An 18,112-nucleotide genomic window follows, 5' to 3' on the forward strand; every position below is an offset into this window, starting at 1 on the left:
ACAGTCCCTTACAGGGACACCTGGACAGATCAACAGTCCCTCACAGGGACACCTGGACAGATCAACAGTTCTTACAGGGACACCTGGACAGATCAACAGTCCCTCACAGTGAGTTTCAGCTTCTTCCCTCTGGAAGAAGATTCTTCGTCCCTAAATGAGGAAAAGATGAACAGCTTGGTTTCAGCTGCTGTTACTGAATTCAACCAGATGAAATGATGCTGCCACTTTCAATGGTTTTCCTCAGGTTTTAATGGATTTCTCAGATTAAGTTTAGATTAGTTGGTTTCATGGTCTTTTAAGTCTTGCTCCCCTCTTTTGTGTCCTGCTTTGACTTGAGTTGTGGAGCTTGGAGCACTTTGAACACGATTATATTTATTTCTGGTGGTGTTATGATGTTTGCATGTCTGTATGGATGTTTTGAACCACTGCAGAACAAGTCTACCTATGGCTATTAATAAAGTGACCTTAACCTTGAAATGTTTTCAGAAAGATGTGTCTATAAAATTTGATTTTTAATACCATAAACTGGTTTTATAGTTAATATTTTGATTACAGAAATTGTTTAAATTAAAAAAAGATAACAAATTGATAAATGTTATTTAACCTGAGGGGTTATCCAAAAAGTGTTGTGTGAAAACTGAGTCAGGTAACCCCGAGTTTATGGATAAACCTAAAGGCAACACACACCTGGTTGATGCAGAGGACAGGTGTGTTGAACTCGTGGCTAAGGTGACGGAGGCTGGAAGAGAAGGCGAGCAGCTGTTTGTTCCTCTCCAGCCAATCATCTGCTTGGAACTCACACCTGAACAGAGCCGCCACCGAGTCAATCACGATGATCCGGACCAGACCCTGAGCCAGCAGGAGGGGGGCGCGGCAGGACAGACACACCTGCAGAGATTCCTGAAGACGAACACACACTTGTGAGTCTCCAGTCAGTCAGCTATGGAGAGAAATTAGTCTCAATTTATCACAGATATGTTTGAATATATGTAGAACAGTTAGTGCTCTTGTTTATCCACAAAAAAACAATCAGCGCATGTGTAAAACTACTTTACAAACCCTAACATTAAAACTTGGTGGCCATTCTCGGATGGCGAGAATGATGGTATATCTCCATGACCTGTCATCCTGGAACTCCCTCGCCACAGCATCTTTGATGGACCTCATCAGTTTCTAAGTTCAATAGCAGATTTTTTTCTCAAATGTTGGAACTTTGGGCCCAAAGTTGTTTCTCAGTCAATCTGGATGTTGGGTATCAAAGTTTCCATAGTTCCCACATTCTTCTTGTACAGTAGCATTCTAACAGCGTTCTCTGCCCTCATCCATGAATGTCATGAAACTGTCCTAGTTCCTCAACATCTGACACAGACCTTGGTAAACAACAGCATCATTTCAATGTCTCTCGCTCATTGCGCAGGTGAGGAGGCGGGGTACACCCTGGACAGGTTGCATGTCCATCACAGGGATATATATAAATATATTGACCAATAACAGATTAAATAACTATAAGGTGTCATCAGTCATTGGATTACCTAATCTGTTTACCCATCAAATCTCAACAGTTGAAAGAAATAGAATCCATTACTTACATAATTACAGGTAACTCTTATAATTACACCCAATAAGGAGGCAACCACATGTTGTCTTTTAGGAGTTCATTATAAAAATAATCTAAATCAGACAAAATCGACAATAAACAATTAAGACAACACAACAAAACTAAGACTAATACTAAGAATGTGGGGGAACATATGTTAATTCATTTCTTTCGTTATTCCTTTTATGTAGATACAAAAGGAATAACTAAAGAAATTAATTTGAACATAATTTAACCTGATAAAGAACTGAAAGTGACAAAAAGTTATTTAATGATCTGAAGTAAGACTTTGATTATAAGTTTATCTGAAACAAAATAATCTTTTGAACAGAATGTTTGATTAAAGCGGTTTTCGAATTATATGCACAAAGAATTTAGACAATTTTGATAAGCAGTTCATGTTAGAATTTGGTCAGAAGGATGTTAAGAGTTGTGCCAGATTGTCAGATTGGAAATAAAGGTTGTTTTATCAAACTTGCATTGCCTTAAAACGTAATAGCCAGACCCACACTGCTTCTTCTTTTGTCTCTCTCTCTCACCACCCAGGGTCAAAGGTGTCCTAGCAGATCAGAAACTGTTTGTCCAGTTTTGACTGCACCTTTTGAGGAACTTCAGAGGCTGCTGAGACCTTGACAGCACCACGCCAAGGAGGTAGGTTAAAGCCCAGAGCCCGTTCAAGGTCAGTGACCTGTGTTCCATCTAAGGTCAGCTGAAGATGCCGTGATGTTTGAAGAGGGCTGGCAAGCAAGCAGCTCATGCAGCAGGAGTCAGACGACACACAAGCTGAGCAAAGCTCTGAAAGGTGCAAAAGTTTTTTCCCAACTTAAGTTTCTAGTTCAAATGACAAAACAAACAATTACATTTGTGAGTTTGCCAAGGCTTTCTCTTTAGTTTGGTAGCTTGATAGTAAACTAGGAATTTCACATTGCTCATGCTGGAAAACCTTGGGGTTTGTCAGAAAGGTGTACTTTAGATAGAGGACAGTTGGTCAAAGATGACGGTAGGTCAGAGGTCATAAACAAGGTCTCTTAATGCCATTACAATAAATAATAGAATAAAAAAACCAGGGGGGTCGAAAGACAGATATTTAGGACATCCAGTAGCCTCCTGATATTAGATTGTCCAATGAAAATCTGAATGTAACAATTAATATTTGTTCACTTTTTATTGTTTGAGTTTGTAAAGTAGTTTTATAGGTTGACATATGTGTGTGAATTAACTTAAAGATTTGTGATTATTATAAATCTGAACTCAGGTCAGGATGAAAACTCACCAAGTCAGCCGTGTGTTCGATATAAACCTGATCACTGAACCGAATACCGCTGATCAAAGATGGAGGGACATCAGAGCGCAGCACTGGCTGTTCTAAGATCAGCTGCTGCAGACGCTTGATGGGAAATGGGTCCTCGGTGCAGATATACAGCGCTCCTGAAACACATAGTTCACCTAGTTGGCCAGCTGCAGGAATAGTGGGGCGATGACTGTGCATTACCCGGTGATACGTTCAATGACACTGTATTTGCAGATTACATGTTCAGTGACATTGTATTCCCTGATTTTGTGTTCACTGACCTGAGTTCAGGCCTCCATGTTCTTGGGGATACTGCACTGACAGGCTTAGCTGCAGGCCCAGTTGGGTCTTTCCTGCCCCGCTCTCTCCTGACAGCTCAGTGACGCCACCAACAGGCAGACCGCCCCTCAGCAGCTGGTCCAGAACTGGACAGCCAACACCAAGCCTGAGGCCAAACTCGTACCCATGATGCTCGCCCCGTTGCAGCTGCAGGGCTGAGCGTGTAGTAACATCAGTACTCTCATCTTGGAGTGACATGAAAGAATGACATTACCAAACCCGTCTGACCTGTGACTGGGCTATGGCTTCTGCAGGCAGCGGCAGCGGCAGCAAGCACTTCCTGGACCTCGGCCTGAGACAGACCAGTGAGTCTCTGCAGGTCCAGACCAGAAACACACACAACCTCCTTAAAGGACTTCAGCTGAGCTGGAGAAGGAAAGGGGTCAGTGTGTCATTAGCAGCTACATTCTTATAGGTTCATAGTGATAATGCTGACAAACAAACTCATGTTTTACTGAGCCTTTGTCTGTACCCAGAGCAACATAAAATATGTGGTAAATCACTGAGAATGTTTAAATTTAATTCTGACAATGTTCTGGTAAAAACTGTCTGAAAACCTAAGGAACTAACCTAGACTCCAAACTAACCCTAACCCCGTCACTAACTGCACGTCAGGAAACACTGGTGGGTTCTGGAGGACTCGGTTCGGTTCGGACCTCTCTGTAACGCCGCGGTGATAGTCGGGTTGAGCTGCAGCTGGTCCCAGATCATCTCGCCACCGGTCCGGTCCTGACTCCGGTTTTACTGTTTTACACCGTTTGTTTATGAAAGTAGCGTTGAAAAATGACGTCATTACCCGCCTGAATAAGAACGTCATCTTGGGGCGCCGGATCGAACCAAATACCGGGTCCGGAGGGGGAACGGTACCGCTGCTCCTTTATAAACGGGCCTGGTTCTTCTCAGGGAACAGCAATGACGCAAACACTCTGCTTAAAATTTGATTCCGTAAAATTTAAATGTTTCATTATCGACTCACACACAAACACCATTATGAGCTGTGTGCTCTATAATGACGTCATATGGTTGCGACACGAGAGGAAAACAACTATTGATCCTGCTCGCTGATTAAAAAACAAAAACTGGTATTTAATTGAAAATGCTGTGGTTCTGATTCTGTAAAAACATGAAACTTATTTTCTGAAATACGGATCGAACTTCGTGGTTTCCAGCTATTCTAGTTCTTCTGCCCGTCAGTATTCTGGTGAGTTTGGACATGTTGGGTCTGTGGTTCCGAGGGTTTAGTGGTTACAGATACGCCTTTGTTAGGGTGAAGGTTGCTAGTTCGAACCCGGAGGGGTTTTACTTTTCTGGTTCTGTTGTTTTTAAAATCAGAATCTGTGTTTAATTTTTGTAAACTGAACTATCGCAGTCTGAAAGGTTCCGTTCCTGTCCAGTAAGAACTTCATCTTTATTTTTACTGCGCCATTTGGTTCTGGTTTAGGGTGACTAGATCCAAACCAACAAAATGTGAGACAAAGTACGTGTCAGGGGGAACATCTGTGTTAAACTTTAACTTAATAGTCAAATTTTGAATATTAAATTTAAAATAAAAACAAAATGATTTGTAAACATCATAAACCCGTATTTTATTCACAGTTTAACTCAGCTTCTACACAACAGTTTTATTTCTGCCCAGCACGAGCTGATTTAGCTGCTGAGTTTGAGCAGGGTATTCAGCTGATGTACCTGAACTTGGGTGTAAACTTCACCTGCCCGGCTGCAGCTGGTGACCGGTTGATCCAACACATGGACTCAGTTTGACTGACATCAATCACAGCCCAGCATGTCCCCATCAGGGCCTTCTTTGGTCCTCCTCCAACACGACCTCATTAGGATCTCAGCTTCAGATCCAGGACTGCCCCCCCATTCCAGCAGGTTCAGATCCAGGACTAACCTCCCCCTGCAGCATCAACAGTTTTAGATTAAATTATGGTAAAATGTCAGAATCTCAAATTTTAAAATGAAATTCCAACAAAGTCCTTATTTTCCGTTAGTAATTTGATGTTTGCTTCTCAGCAGGTCAGAACCAGAAGCAACAGAATCTTAAAATTAGATCTAAACTTACTGATCTTCTCCTACAGGTGCTGACCTCTGACTCCAACCATGACCTCCCGGGTGTGCCGGACCTGTGGGGGCTCCGACATCGATGTGGACCAGGCCCGGGGCAGCGCCGTGTGTACAGGCTGCGGTTCAGTTCTGGAGGACAACATCATTGTTTCTGAGGTCCAGTTTGTTGAGGGAAGTGGAGGCGTGTCTTCCACCGTGGGACAGTTCGTTTCTGCCGACGGTGAGTTCTTACCAGCAGGACCAGAACTGGACCCAGATGACCAATACAGCACTTACAGAAACAGAAAGCTGAAAGCTGCTAGGTCCAAATAGAAATGGCTGATTCAAGAATTGTTTAAAACCAACTGAGTTTTGGTCCTTCAGCTCTAAACCCAACAGAAATGGATCAGAAAAGTCCAACAAACAAAGCAGACAGGATTGAAGTAAACTTTATTTGTTAGTGAGCAGTTGATTGATTACTCAGCCGATTGGTTTGCCTGCGAGGAAAGAAAAACATGATCAGCTGTTCAGTAGCACAAGCTTTTTACTGTCGGGTCAACAAATGTTCAATCCATATTATACTTCTCAGAACAGAATTTAAATCTCATTTTAGAATAAGATTAACCTTGCTCTTCAATCAAGGTCCTGTTTTTGTAATCAGCTGTGAAGCCCTGATTAAATCTAAGACTCAGATCAGCTTCAGTCTGGTTCTGAAGGTCTGAGGCAGCCTCACAGAACCTACAGGGAGAAACTCATCCCATAACCACAAATTACATCATTTAAAAATATATAGAACATGGAAATTTCACACACATCCTTGCTGTTTTCCATCACACCAGGTGGTGAAACTTGTTTAAACATTTGAGAGGTCTGAAATCCAACCCAACCCAGGAAATTTGTTGTAATGTTAGGTTCTTGTTTTTTGGATTCTTGGTCCGTGGATGTTCTTAGGTGTAACTGGTCTTTTTTCCATGTTTTTTTAAAGACCAGGGGCCTCGTGTATGAAAGAGTCAGCAGCTATCATACTCAGAGCTGGCACACAGACAAAAATATTCAGATGAAACAAATCCCCTGACCCACCACCATTTAAATATGCAAATTGAATAAAAAATGTCCTGGTGTTGGATTCTCCTCTCTGCATGATAAAAAAATATGTTTAGATGCAGGAAAATTAGAAATTTCATGGAATGCAAGTCAGAGATGCTCCTAAATAAAAGGTAGTCGGGCATAAAAACGTATTTGTCAAGCTATCCTCTGGTGTTTGCACCATTTAATGTGTGAAGCTGTGCTTGTCAAAGCAGAGCACACCTGCAGAAGGAACAGAAAGGTTAAATAGTCAGAAATAGAAGTGGAAGTGAAGGACGGCTGTCCATCACCTCTCATCCACTAATGTTAGACACCGCTTTCTGCACGAGTTACATACTATTATTGTAAATGAAGTGAACCAGGGGTGCAGATCTGAGGCTGAGGCATTTCTAACTTTACACACATGTTTAATGATTACTGTAAACACAGAGGCACTCGGGGGCTTAGGAGAACTTCGAGGCCTATTTGTTAAATAGTTCATGTCAAGAAATGAGACGCTGTTCATCAATACAGCATTTTAGCCACAGTGTAGGGAATACAATAAATCTGGACATCATATGGCTGGCATGGCACAGCTCTGGGCCGACTTGTCAGTCAGATCCCTCTGAAAGGCTGAACCCCAGCGTGGCGAGGACTGGAACTGATACTGGCAGCACACAGCTCCTCCTAGTTTCCCTGTGTAAGGCTGGGGCCAGATCAGCTCAGAGGTCCAACAGAATGGTCCTGGGACTCTGAATCAGATCATAAACCAGGCATCATCATGTGCCAGCAGGTCAAGTGCATCTTGAATTCAGAAAACCGAATAGTCATATTTTGGTATATTTAGGAGAGTTTCAGTACTTTGTAGTTTGAAACTGTTGACTGGAAAAGTTTGCCTAGCACTATGCACTTTTCACAGCAGGTCAGAAATGTGTGTATATTTACGCACACTTTCATTTTCATACATCCCTACATGTGCGTGGAACATGGCATGTGCAACCTTAATGTTTGTATGCAACATTCATACATAAGGCCTCCTGTGTTTAAATCAAAATCAGTGTTTCAGTGGAGAGCTTCAGGTTCATGACAGGTAAAACCAGGCTCTTCAATCAGTTCTTGAAAAACATTGTAATTATCTGATGGATCTACATTGTTAACAGCCATCGTGGATCCACTGAACTTAAGGTTCTCAGCATCAGCTGACATGGTGGTAGCAGCTCTGCTAATCTTAAAACGCAGAACTAAATCTAAAGTTACTTGATGAGGGTCTGATCCTGCAGCCTGTATCACTGGATCTTTTAAGAGCCAAAAGGTTCCGCTTCCAAAGGAAGTCTCTCATTTAGCTGGTCCAGTTTCTGTAGTTTCTATCAAAACATTTGAGGATCTGGTGTAAGTAAGTGTAGTACCTCTGAAGATGCCTCCATGGACACTAGCTCCATCTTGACCTGGCTTACCACCACAGCCCAACCAGCTTTGGGTCATCGGTTCTGAATCTTCAGAGTAAGTTTGTAGAGTGAACTTTGCGCCTCCTGTGGTTAGGTTTTGGTCACCAGAATTTGTCGTGCTCATGCTGCTCTGATGGAACATTCTGGTACCTCCAACATTGGTTGGATACTCTTGGTTCTGAGAGATTGTAGACTGGTCTGGAGTTTGAGTTCTTACTGGGAGTCCAGCCGGTCTTATTCTGATGTGAGATACTCCTGATGATAAAAAGGTGTTTGGCAAATGTAAAAAAAATAATTAATTAAAAGACTGATAATGGGATAATCAGTTCTTACCTGAGGTCTGAGGGACACCTGGAACGGATTCTTGTTTTTGGTTTTCTGTCTCTGCTAATGATTGAACCAGCATGGGCTGGGGCTCCGTCTGGCTTAGAGATTTCAGCACCCATTCCACCTGATTTGGAAACTGATTAGTAACCTTTATTGATGATCGATCTGGTTGGACTTGAACTTTTTCAAGAACTTGTTTTGGTGTCAAAATTAAAACATCTGGTCTCTTATGAACACGTTCCTCTCCTGTGTTTGAACCTCCGAGCTCAGTTTGTTGGCGGGTCCTCTGGTTCCCATCACCATTGCCAGCTGTCAAAACAGTGGGGTACTGAGATGGATTGGAGTTTTGGGAGCGAGTTCGGTGGACAACAGGTTTTTGGTTGAGATGTGGGACAAAAGACACATATTTGCTTGGAGGCTTTACCCTGATGTTCTGCACTCTGGACTGAACAGTACTTTCAAAAGGTCTAAGGCTCTCCAGGTTTTGGACATCTCTGCTGGTTTCAGGGCCCTGTTCATTGTGGAAAGTCTCCTTCAGGACTTTGGACCAATTGGGGATGTTTGTATTGAAATCAGCAGGAACAAGTGTTTTTCGTTCATTAGTTTGGGGTGGCTCATTACTGATGTAATCTTGTGGTTGCATGAAAAGATGGGTCTGATGAGTTTGAGGTGAATTCTGGTAAACTGGCCTCTCCATCATGTGGAAAACTTCTAGCTCACCACTTGGCCCATGAAGACTCAAAGATGGTGGACTTAGTTCTGTCATACCAAATGAGAGTTCAGTGGGAAGTCTCTGCAAGGATGGATTCTCCTGAACAATGTTTCTGTGAGCAGAACTGGACTGATCCCATGGCAACCCAGAGTCCCTGGCTTCCTCAGCCAAGCTGTTCAGACTTTTAAGCTTCTGACTTGGTTTTCCCAAATCACCACCATCAGGAATCCTGTTAAATGACCCCAGGGTTGGTCCTGAAGTTTCCCATTCCTCTCCTTTAAATTTCTGGTTTGGTGTGTAGAGATGTTCCCATTGGCTCCTATCATGGGGTAACCGGTAAGATCTGGAGAAAAGCGTGAACAATTAAACACCAGAATCTTCCGTTTCTGATTTTGCTACTTCAGATTACCAAGATGAAAAAAAAACAGAGCTGCAGAACATGAAAAGAATCTCCACTAGAAACGTGATCTTCAGTTGTTTTATGTATTCCCTTAACCCTTTGCCAGACATGCAACCCTTTGCCCCAACGAGTGGAGATGTAGATCACATGTTTCCAGTGGAGAATCTCTCTATGCAGCAAGACACACTTAAGAAAACTTACTGAGGAACCTGGCTGGTTTGATGTTCTAAGCTCTGATCTTGGTTTATGGTGAACTGTAACTGCTTTTGTCCTCCTGGTACTGTAATAAAATGACTTGGTCCTGGTTTGGATCGAGGCCTGAAGCCCAAGTGAGGTAGAGTTCCCCCTGTTGCTGGGTTTGGGTGAAGTTTAGGACCATTGACAAAATGCTGATGTGAACAGTGTTTGTTGACTGAACCTGTTAGAGAGAAGTCATTAGACATTTGTAACTTAAGGCAGTGTTTCACACTGAAGAACTCTGACCTCTGTGGCTCTTAAAGACTCTCACAGATCCAAATCCAGGATTTGCTGATGTAAAGATCCGGTCCATAGATACTCTGTTGACTGCACTCAGAGGATAGAAGCATCTCACCGTCACCCTTATGGAGAGTCAAACATATCTTTACAACAATTCCAGGAAGAATTTATTTTTATGCTGAGGGTTTAAGTGTTCTTACTTGAACTGAGGCTCTCTGGAGATGAAGTTCGGTCCATCTGCAATCAGCAGTCGATCGTGAAGGATCTCATTCTCATAAACTGCATACCAGTCCCCAATCTGTTAAAAATACTCTGTTACTTTAATCTTAGTGGTTGTATATGGATAACCAAGTTAAGACTAATGCTTGTAGTTTTCTACATCAGAATCCAACTTTACAGTTTTCTGGTGCTCTTAGGTTATGTTGCTTCACCAGAAACAAACCATACCATAGCTTTGGTGCCACACGAATTCAGCTTAAACTCAAACAGAACTCTGGCTCCATTGGTTTGTTTGGGTTTGCAGGTATGGTCTAGCAGACTGGTTCTTTCAGGCTGCACCGAAGGCCAGGTGGAAGCTGGGGTTGCTACCACTGTCATGGTACCATCTGCAGAACATACTGACCCAGAAAATGAAGAACATTAGTGCAGTTAGAACTTGAAAACAAATTTTACCTTTGAGGTCTAACAAGGGTTAAAGTTACAGGTTACCTATCATGTCTTCAGTTCTGAAGAGACAGCGTTTGGAGGTGGACGCCTGGACCTCCAAGGTTTTGGAGTTTCTTAAAAGAAGCTTAAAAGTTGCATAGAAGTTTGACAAGTTGATTTCCTGAAAAATAAATGGACTGATTTACATTTGATTTTGAAACTCGGATGAGTCAAGATTAGAGTTACTCTGCATAAAGTTTTACTACATTCAAGTGCCCTTAAAAAGCTGGAGTAAAGCTTTGGTTTATCGCCACAACACCCACAGTTCTACACAAATTCTTATAAAATCCAAAGTTTTGACAGATTGGATTCAGAGATTCATCCTTGAGTGCAAACTACTGATCATTTTTCAGGATATTTAAAACACCAAAAAACAGCTTTTTACCATAGATAGCTGATAATAGTCACAAAATCTTTTTATTATAGGCAATTTTGGGCTCATTTTTGATAATATTATTCATCAAGGGTTTTTCTTTTTTAACTTGTTTAGAAAGTGTAGTTACATATTTAGGTATACTCCTGTGTGTAATGTCTCTGCCAACAAAACAAAAACAGTTGTAGCATCTGCCAACAACAACAGCAGCAGACAAAGGCATACATGACCTTTCCCACTCGGCCTCAGGTTGGCTTGTTGGTTAGTTTCATATGCTGTTCTGTTTATGTTATCCCGTTTGTTTGTTTTTTTAAAAACACGCACACACACGCATACATGAACAAATCTAAAATAGAAAAAAGTTAAGATGATTATACATCTCTATTTCTTTGCAAGGCTGCCAACAGGGTGGTGATGAGTGGGTTCGCTTCTTTTGGGCTCGATTTTGTGCATCTGGTTTCTTGTGAGATTTGGCAACACTATAGCCCACTTACATTGTGAAGGTATGCTTTAAAACATCAGATTCTGTGACCTGGAAGAACCTCATCATCTCAGGCATGTTGATTGACTGTGAGGAACAGTAGTCTTTTACCTCATAAGTGTATCCGACAGAGAAAACGGGAACTTCCAGGGTGGTTCTGTGGCTATCGTTAAGAAGATGGTACCCTCTCTGAGCCACTAATGCTGCTGTGAGAGGCTCGTTGTCAATGCCCACCTCCCAAAGACTCTGAGACTGTCTGACCACACTGAATAAGATCCCTCCATCCAAACATTGAGCTGTGATTTCTGGAGGAACTTCAGAAAAGACAAAGTTTAACAGGAAAATAAAATAATCAAAGTCTTAGTTTTCAAGAGTTTAGAGGTCAAACAGACGGCAGTAACTGTACTCACAGGCATTAAAGACCTGTGCTGTGATGAATGCTTGGTGGAAGTAGGACTCTTTCTGGGGCATGATGGTCAGAGTAAAGTTTATGTCAATAGAGTACTGCACTACACCTCCACCCACGTTCTGTTGGAGAAAAAAAAAGATTCAGTATAAACACTTAAAGTGGTTTCTGATGGTTGTAGCGGTGCTACAGGTCATAGCAAGCAAAGGAGACATTGCTGCTGAAACCACAGACTGAGGTGGGACAAGTGGTGGTCTCACCGTCCAGTGGACAGCAGCATTATCGAAGGGCAATTGCAGTTTGTATGCTTGGCTGCCATTCAGGTGAACAATTGAACTAATGCTGAGGCCTTGTTCTGACTTCTCCAACATCTTCCCATTGATCAAGATGCTCTCCATGAGGACATCTGCTGGGATGTTTCCCAGGTAGACGCTGAACATCTGATGTTTACTTATGGTCTCTGCAGGAAGGAAATTGAAATTGAAACAGTGATGGATGAGAGTTACAGGTCTTTACAGCTCTGGAAAGCTTACGGTTGAGGCTGAACGGTGGATGGCAGATTAGCGGTGTCTCAAGGACTTTCAGGATTCTATGTTTGGTGTCTATGGCATTGTCGTCCTCATAAACCAAAGAGAAGACATGTTCATACATCAGCAGGATTGTGTAAACCTCCTTGTAGACATTTTCCTCCACCAAACTCTGCAGAAGAGAACAGACCATCAGATATACCAACCATCAGCATCCAATGTAAACACTGGATGTTACAAACAGAAGTTAAAGGATCAAACCTCATGTCACACAGACCAGTCCCTTGAGACCTTACCTTCCTGTAGCCTCCTTCTGTTCCAACAGGAACTCCAACCTTCACGATTCCTCCCTCCTGAACCACTTTGAGACCTTTAGAGAAGGCTGTGGCTTCATCCAGCAGCGCATCCCCCAGTCCCAGTTTGAAGCTTTGACTTTGAAATCTGGCTCCATTTCCAACCAGAGCAGGAAGAACCTGGGGTATGTTCCAGAGCAACTGGGTGCCATCAAATGATCCAGAATCTAAAAGGGTCCAGCAGAATCAAGGTTAGCTTCAGTCTGCAGCCAGTATCTTGTTCAGGAGGTTTTGAAGAACTTAAAAACTTACTGACTGTGCAAACCATGGACATGTCAATCATCACCACCAGCAGCTTCTGCTTAAAAAACAGAAATACCTGGAGGACTTTGACAGGGATGCCTTCCACCTAAAACAGGATTATCTTCAGGTCAGAGCTGAATCACAAAAATTGAAAACCAAATCCAAAATGTCTGCTCTTCCTTAGTTTTCAGTATGTTCAAATCTACAATGTATCAGTTATCAGGACCTCTTCAAGCCCACAGTCTACATGTAGTAAAGACATGGTAGGCTACAAAACATCCCTGGTTTTTCTGTAGTTTGTTTCTGGTGTCCATCTGTGATTGCCCACCATTGTGACCTCAGCATGTGGCTGTTTGTGTGGGGATCGAAAGACCACCCTGTTGGCAGTAGCAGTAAGACCATAGCCCCACTTCTGGGCCTCTGGGATGGACATGGAGAAGGTCCGCCCATCGTTTTGCAGGAACATCAGCTGCCAGGCCACACTGGCCGTTTTCTGAGCCTGAAAACCACAAACCATCAAACACAGAACACTGCAAACTGTTCAGGGCAGTCAGATCTCTGTGCAGAATACATGGGATTTTGTAGAGGAATTTATCCAGCTGATTTGTTGGACAGTTAAAATAAAGAATCAAGAGCTCGTTTTTTTTAAACTGAAGGAGCTGAAAGACTAGACTCAGATTATTGCTCTAGTCTAGGTTTATAGATTATCTGCATACCTTTAGTAGATTACAGATTAACCCAGGACCAGGAGAACCACTAAGGGGCTTCTGTCAATCAAACTAATGTTTATGTTTGAGTGATTTACTTGAAAAAGGGCCTTCTGCCACTCTTGTCTGCCCTCTGACCTCTGACCTCCACATGATGACTCTCTGTTCACATTCACCTGCCAACAAAACCGAACCGGATCTTCAACCAAGTCAATCTATTGTTCTGCTGGTAACAAACTTTAGTTTAAAAAGAAGAAGAAAAAAAAAAAGTGTCCTGACCTCCATGTAATCTTCCTCACAAGTGATCTCTCTGTGGGTCCAGGAGAGACCAGAACAGACAGTGGAAATAGGTCGACTGCTCCACCTGCCACCTCCATCACTTACAATCACATTAAACCTGAAGGTGAACAACTCGTCATTCTAAAAAATAAATACAAAAATTACACACAGCTGAACATCTGCTACTGCCGTAAGTCATCAAGGAAACGCTGCTCCTGTGGGTCTCAGGACCCCTCCGGACCCACAGGTTTCAGAATCCCCCAGACAGTTACCTGATTGTTGGTGAAGCAGGAATAGTATGAAGCTCTGAAGGTGGTGAAGCCATCCATCTTGAAGGCACTGATGGTGTAACCACAGCGCAAGGAAAGCTGCTCGCTGATGGAATGGACTCCATCTTGGTCTTTGTGAGGACGTTACAGATGATGGACATTTGCAGAACAGTGATGAGACGTTATAGTCAATGAAGGATGTTCGCAGAACAGCGAGTCGTAAGACGTTAGAGACACTGAGAACAGTGAAGATGTTTAGCAGCAATATTAAACTGACCTACAGCTTCAAAGCGAGGTTTCTGTGCAGAGGCCACCTGGATCCATAAGTACTGATCCCGACACTCGGACCGGACCAAACCTGCTTACAGAGCCACAACATACACTTACAGGTAGTTACAGCTGTGGTGAGAATTTGCTCTTTAATCATTTATTTGAACAGTTATCTCCAGGGTGTAATGATTAGTACATACAACATGAATGATAGATTTAAAAATAAATAAAAAGGCTATTTACAGGGTCACAATTATACATACAGATCGACCCACCACAATCTCCCACAAATATTTGATTAAATGTCTCTTAGCAAGTTGCACCTGGACCACAGGCTTTTTGTCTTCATCAAACTGCTGGAAGAATTCTGGCTGAAATTTGTCCACTCTTCTTGGCAGAATTGGTGGAATTCTTTTAAATTTGTCGGTTTCCTGCACAGACACACCTTTTAACTATAGACCACAAATTTTCAATCTGGTTGAGGTCAGGGTTTAGAGAAGGGCATTCTGGAAGGCTGACGTTAGCACGCTTGCTCTTGTCATAAACCAGTTTTCATGTGTATTTGGGATCATTGTCCTGTTGGACCACAACTTTGTCAAAGTCTCACCCATCCAGCAGTTTATTTGAGGTGGAATTAAAGAATTTGGGAGGTAGTCATTATTCAATCCACTTTGTTCAGTGTATCAGTACCACAACATGATGCTCCCACCAGCATGCTTGACAGCTGGCGCATTGTTCTCAGGTTTGACTCCTTCAAACGTCCTTGTTACGGTGTTCGAACAGCTCAATCTTCGTCTCGTCTGACAGTCAAACTTTTCTTTGAAGGCTTGTTTATGTGGACAGCTGCAGAATTCAGCTTCCTTTTGGTCACATCACCTACCATCCCCCCTTTGCTCTGTCAACTGCCTGTGGGGCATTAAAGCCTGAATGTCTTCTAATCTACTCATACTCAACTAAAAAAATAAAAAAAATAAGCAACTGTTTGTTGCCCCAAAGACTCTGCTCAGAAGGTTGGAGATATTCTGGATATAGATGGATCTTCCATCTGCCCAGCTTCTGAGGTGCAGAACCTTGGTGTTATCCTTTAATCAACACTCTCCTTTGAATCTATTACAAAAATCAGCTTCCCACCCCACCCCACCTCAAAAACATCCAGACCACCTGTTGCTCCCAGACTCTGTAGCAGAAACCATTATCCACATCTTCACCTCCCATTTGGACAACTGCAGTGAAGTCTTGTTTGGGACAGCTAATAAGGTTCTTGCTCGCCTTCAGTCTGTCCAAAACTCTGCTGCCAGGATTCTGTTTTGCACCAAACCCTGCAACACATCACTCCAACCCACATTCAGCTCCACTGGCTTCCAGTTAGGTTTCAGAGTCATTAGAAGGTTCTCCTCACCTACAGAGCTCTGCATGAATGTCCCCTACACTCCATCTCTAAACCTTAGGTCTTCTGATGCCAGACTGCTTTCCTTCCCAGAACCTTGGGTCTTTTTATGCTGAACAGAGACATTTTACTTTGTATCCTGTGTGCTTCTATTGGCCTGTCATGTTGCTGCTGATACACCAGAATTTCCGTGCTGACGGACAAATATAGGATTGTTTGATATTAATCTCAAACTTGTTTTTTTTTTAAATCATTGCAGTTGTATGTTGCATAGTCATTTCACCATGGAAAATCAATAAGAATAAATCTTTAAGAGACTGAAATTAATCTGATGTTTATGGTGAGGGTATGTATTAGCCATTTACAGTCCTGCTCACCGTTATTGGCACCCCTTCATGATTTGCATAGCTGAGTGAATATCTTCATGATCATTCATTGGTTAATTCATGTCATATGTGTGGAGGCAGTCCATCACAAGTGATCTTTATGTGTGATTTGCAACAGGTGAGCCAAATTGGGTTTTCATATTGATTTGCAGCAAAGGGTGCCAATACCACTGGCATGGTAAAAATTATGTTTTTCTTTGTTTTCCTCATAATGTTTATCTTTTTAAAATGTTTTTGATCATTTGCTGTTTTGCATCAAGCACAAGCTATCAGCAATAAAATGTTGTTTCATTTGATGAATTTCCTTCAGTAAATATTCCATTATATGTACTTAAACCTCATGGGTGCCAATAATGGTGAGCAGGACTGTATCAATACATCAGTAAAAAATTAAAATCCGTTTAAATCAAAATAAACACAGGTCTTAAAACTCCAAACTTATTCTCAAACTCTGCGAGTGAGAAAGTTCGACCACCGCGTTTGAGCCAAACTTTGTTCATCTGAAGGAATCAGTGAAACCAGGTTACCGTCCAGTTGGCCTCCAGCTTTGGATGCTTTCAGGAAGCAGCAGCAGATCAAGAGCAGCCTGAAAAATACAGCATGGAGGTTTTATCTGAACAGGTGAGAGTCATACCTGAGGTCAGTGATGTTAAGCACACCATTTTGAGCGCATGAAGCAGAAGTGTTGCATGGCAGTATAGAGTGCGGACACGGCATGCACAAATTTCACGGGACTTCTGCTAAAGAGTCCTCGCTACGTCACGTCAGTGTTGCACTGTTTCATGGGCTTTAAAAGGGTTCAATTCACTGCAAAAACTGGGTTTTTTGAAAGAAGGGGACATGTAAAAAGATCTTTTCTTTAGCTTGGGGTAGTAACGAACACGAGTAACAGACTCAAGCCTAACTCAGCTAAAACCTTTTTCTTTCATAAATTTTTGAATCCCCTAATCCTTTCCCAGTTTGTTCTTTGTAAATATTTTAGTCCACCAATCTCATAAAGCTTATTTCCATTCATTATTGTAATTACGTAAGTAAATAGGGAAGCAAACTGGTGGATATAAATATTTCTACATAAAGGCAGGCAGAGGCACCATTGATAAAATATGTTTAGTTGGTGAAATGGATATGGTAATGTGTTTATGTGCAGAACTGTGTTCAAATCCCTTTTTTTAAGGGTCATCTTTGCTTAAACTGCAACAAAAAGCCATGATTTATTTAATGTGATTTAGACATTTACAACACTTTTGGTTCGTATTTAGTTCAACTCAGCAATCATCCACAATGAGCTCCAGGTTGATATCAATAAGACCAGCACTTTAGAAAATGGGAGTGCTCCCCATGTCTCTGTTACGTAAAGTATTTTACCATGGTATAATAACTCTAACACAAGTAATAATTAATCATATCTTGAAAATGTTCAGATATACCTAGAAGCTCAGAGCTAAGTGAGTCTCACTGTTTCAGGACACCAGCTGAATGTTGAAAGTTGGCCACAAGATGGCACCACACCTATGAAATGCTTCAACACAACTGCTTCATATTGATTCACTGGCTCAGAAAGATTATTTTCCTCATCGCTACCTGAGACTCGCCTGGAGATAAACAGTGAGCTTCATGATATACCTGAGCAGGAGAGACTCACCTGGGGAAGATTGCAGTGGTTCTCATGCTGAAACTAAGACTCACTAACAGCAGGAAGCTCCGTCTCTCTGCAGGAAAACTGAGCCACTGCAGACAGGTGAGCTAATCACCTGGTTGTCATGGTAACCAGCCCCACGGCTGGAGCTGGTTGAGTCTGATTACAGCTGGAGGCTGAAGCTGGACCAAAACTCTGCAGGGACCAATTGGACCTGGGTTGTTCTGATCAAACACACCGACTTGAGGGGCTGATTACTGACTGTTTTTGATCCGAGGAATCGATTAGTGATCGTCTCTGATCAGGGCGATCGGTTAGTGATCGTCTCTGATCAGAGCGATCGGTTAGTGATCGTCTCTGATCAGGGCGATCGGTTAGTGATCGTCTCCGA

At 42.3% G+C, this 18,112-nt stretch overlaps 3 protein-coding genes across 8 annotated transcripts in view; 1 reads left to right on the forward strand and 2 right to left on the reverse strand.

The window, feature by feature from the left end:
• Positions 1-4,040, reverse strand: part of xrcc3 (X-ray repair complementing defective repair in Chinese hamster cells 3) — an 18,589-nt gene extending 14,549 nt beyond the window's left edge. For 2 of the 3 annotated variants that reach the window (XM_037981478.1, XM_037981477.1), the window contains exons 1-5: positions 3,798-4,035; positions 3,456-3,593; positions 3,170-3,382; positions 2,871-3,025; positions 688-900 (exon numbers count right to left, since the gene is read on the reverse strand). In XM_037981478.1, coding sequence (XP_037837406.1) covers positions 688-900; positions 2,871-3,025; positions 3,170-3,382; positions 3,456-3,593; positions 3,798-4,020 — 942 coding nt within the window. In that variant the 5' untranslated portion in view covers positions 4,021-4,035. Of the gene's footprint in view, positions 1-687; positions 901-2,870; positions 3,026-3,169; positions 3,383-3,455; positions 3,594-3,797 lie in introns of all 3 variants that reach the window. The other variant, XM_017438288.3, reaches the window with a different exon arrangement.
• Positions 4,041-4,119: 79 nt separating this feature from the next.
• Positions 4,120-18,112, forward strand: part of brf1b (BRF1 RNA polymerase III transcription initiation factor subunit b) — a 35,223-nt gene continuing 21,230 nt past the window's right edge. For both annotated transcript variants that reach the window (XM_017438268.3, XM_017438269.3), the window contains exons 1-2: positions 4,120-4,428; positions 5,309-5,514. In XM_017438268.3, coding sequence (XP_017293757.1) covers positions 5,331-5,514 — 184 coding nt within the window. In that variant the 5' untranslated portion in view covers positions 4,120-4,428; positions 5,309-5,330. The remainder of the gene's footprint in view (positions 4,429-5,308; positions 5,515-18,112) is intronic.
• On the reverse strand, positions 5,707-17,840 carry LOC112451536. 3 transcript variants are annotated; one of them, XM_025011140.2, is made up of 21 exons: positions 17,728-17,840; positions 16,613-16,671; positions 14,320-14,400; positions 14,046-14,173; positions 13,774-13,914; positions 13,593-13,670; positions 13,116-13,286; positions 12,797-12,893; positions 12,488-12,711; positions 12,198-12,363; positions 11,925-12,124; positions 11,669-11,786; positions 11,370-11,572; positions 10,408-10,525; positions 10,147-10,316; positions 9,900-9,997; positions 9,706-9,821; positions 9,424-9,640; positions 8,117-9,165; positions 7,745-8,038; positions 5,707-5,770 (listed from the first exon to the last, which is right to left on the reverse strand). In XM_025011140.2, exons 1-21 carry the CDS (start codon positions 17,751-17,753, stop codon positions 5,754-5,756), a joined length of 3,771 nt encoding a protein of 1,256 aa, XP_024866908.1. In that variant the 5' UTR covers positions 17,754-17,840; the 3' UTR covers positions 5,707-5,753. The 3 variants fall into 3 exon arrangements, with proteins under 3 accessions (XP_024866908.1, XP_024866909.1, XP_024866910.1); XM_025011141.2 differs by lacking the exon at positions 13,116-13,286; XM_025011142.2 differs by lacking the exon at positions 17,728-17,840 and having other exon boundaries at positions 13,774-13,891; positions 16,613-16,654.

The sequence above is a fragment of the Kryptolebias marmoratus genome, linkage group LG19 (assembly GCF_001649575.2).
Source record: "Kryptolebias marmoratus isolate JLee-2015 linkage group LG19, ASM164957v2, whole genome shotgun sequence".
NCBI lineage: Eukaryota > Metazoa > Chordata > Actinopteri > Cyprinodontiformes > Rivulidae > Kryptolebias > Kryptolebias marmoratus.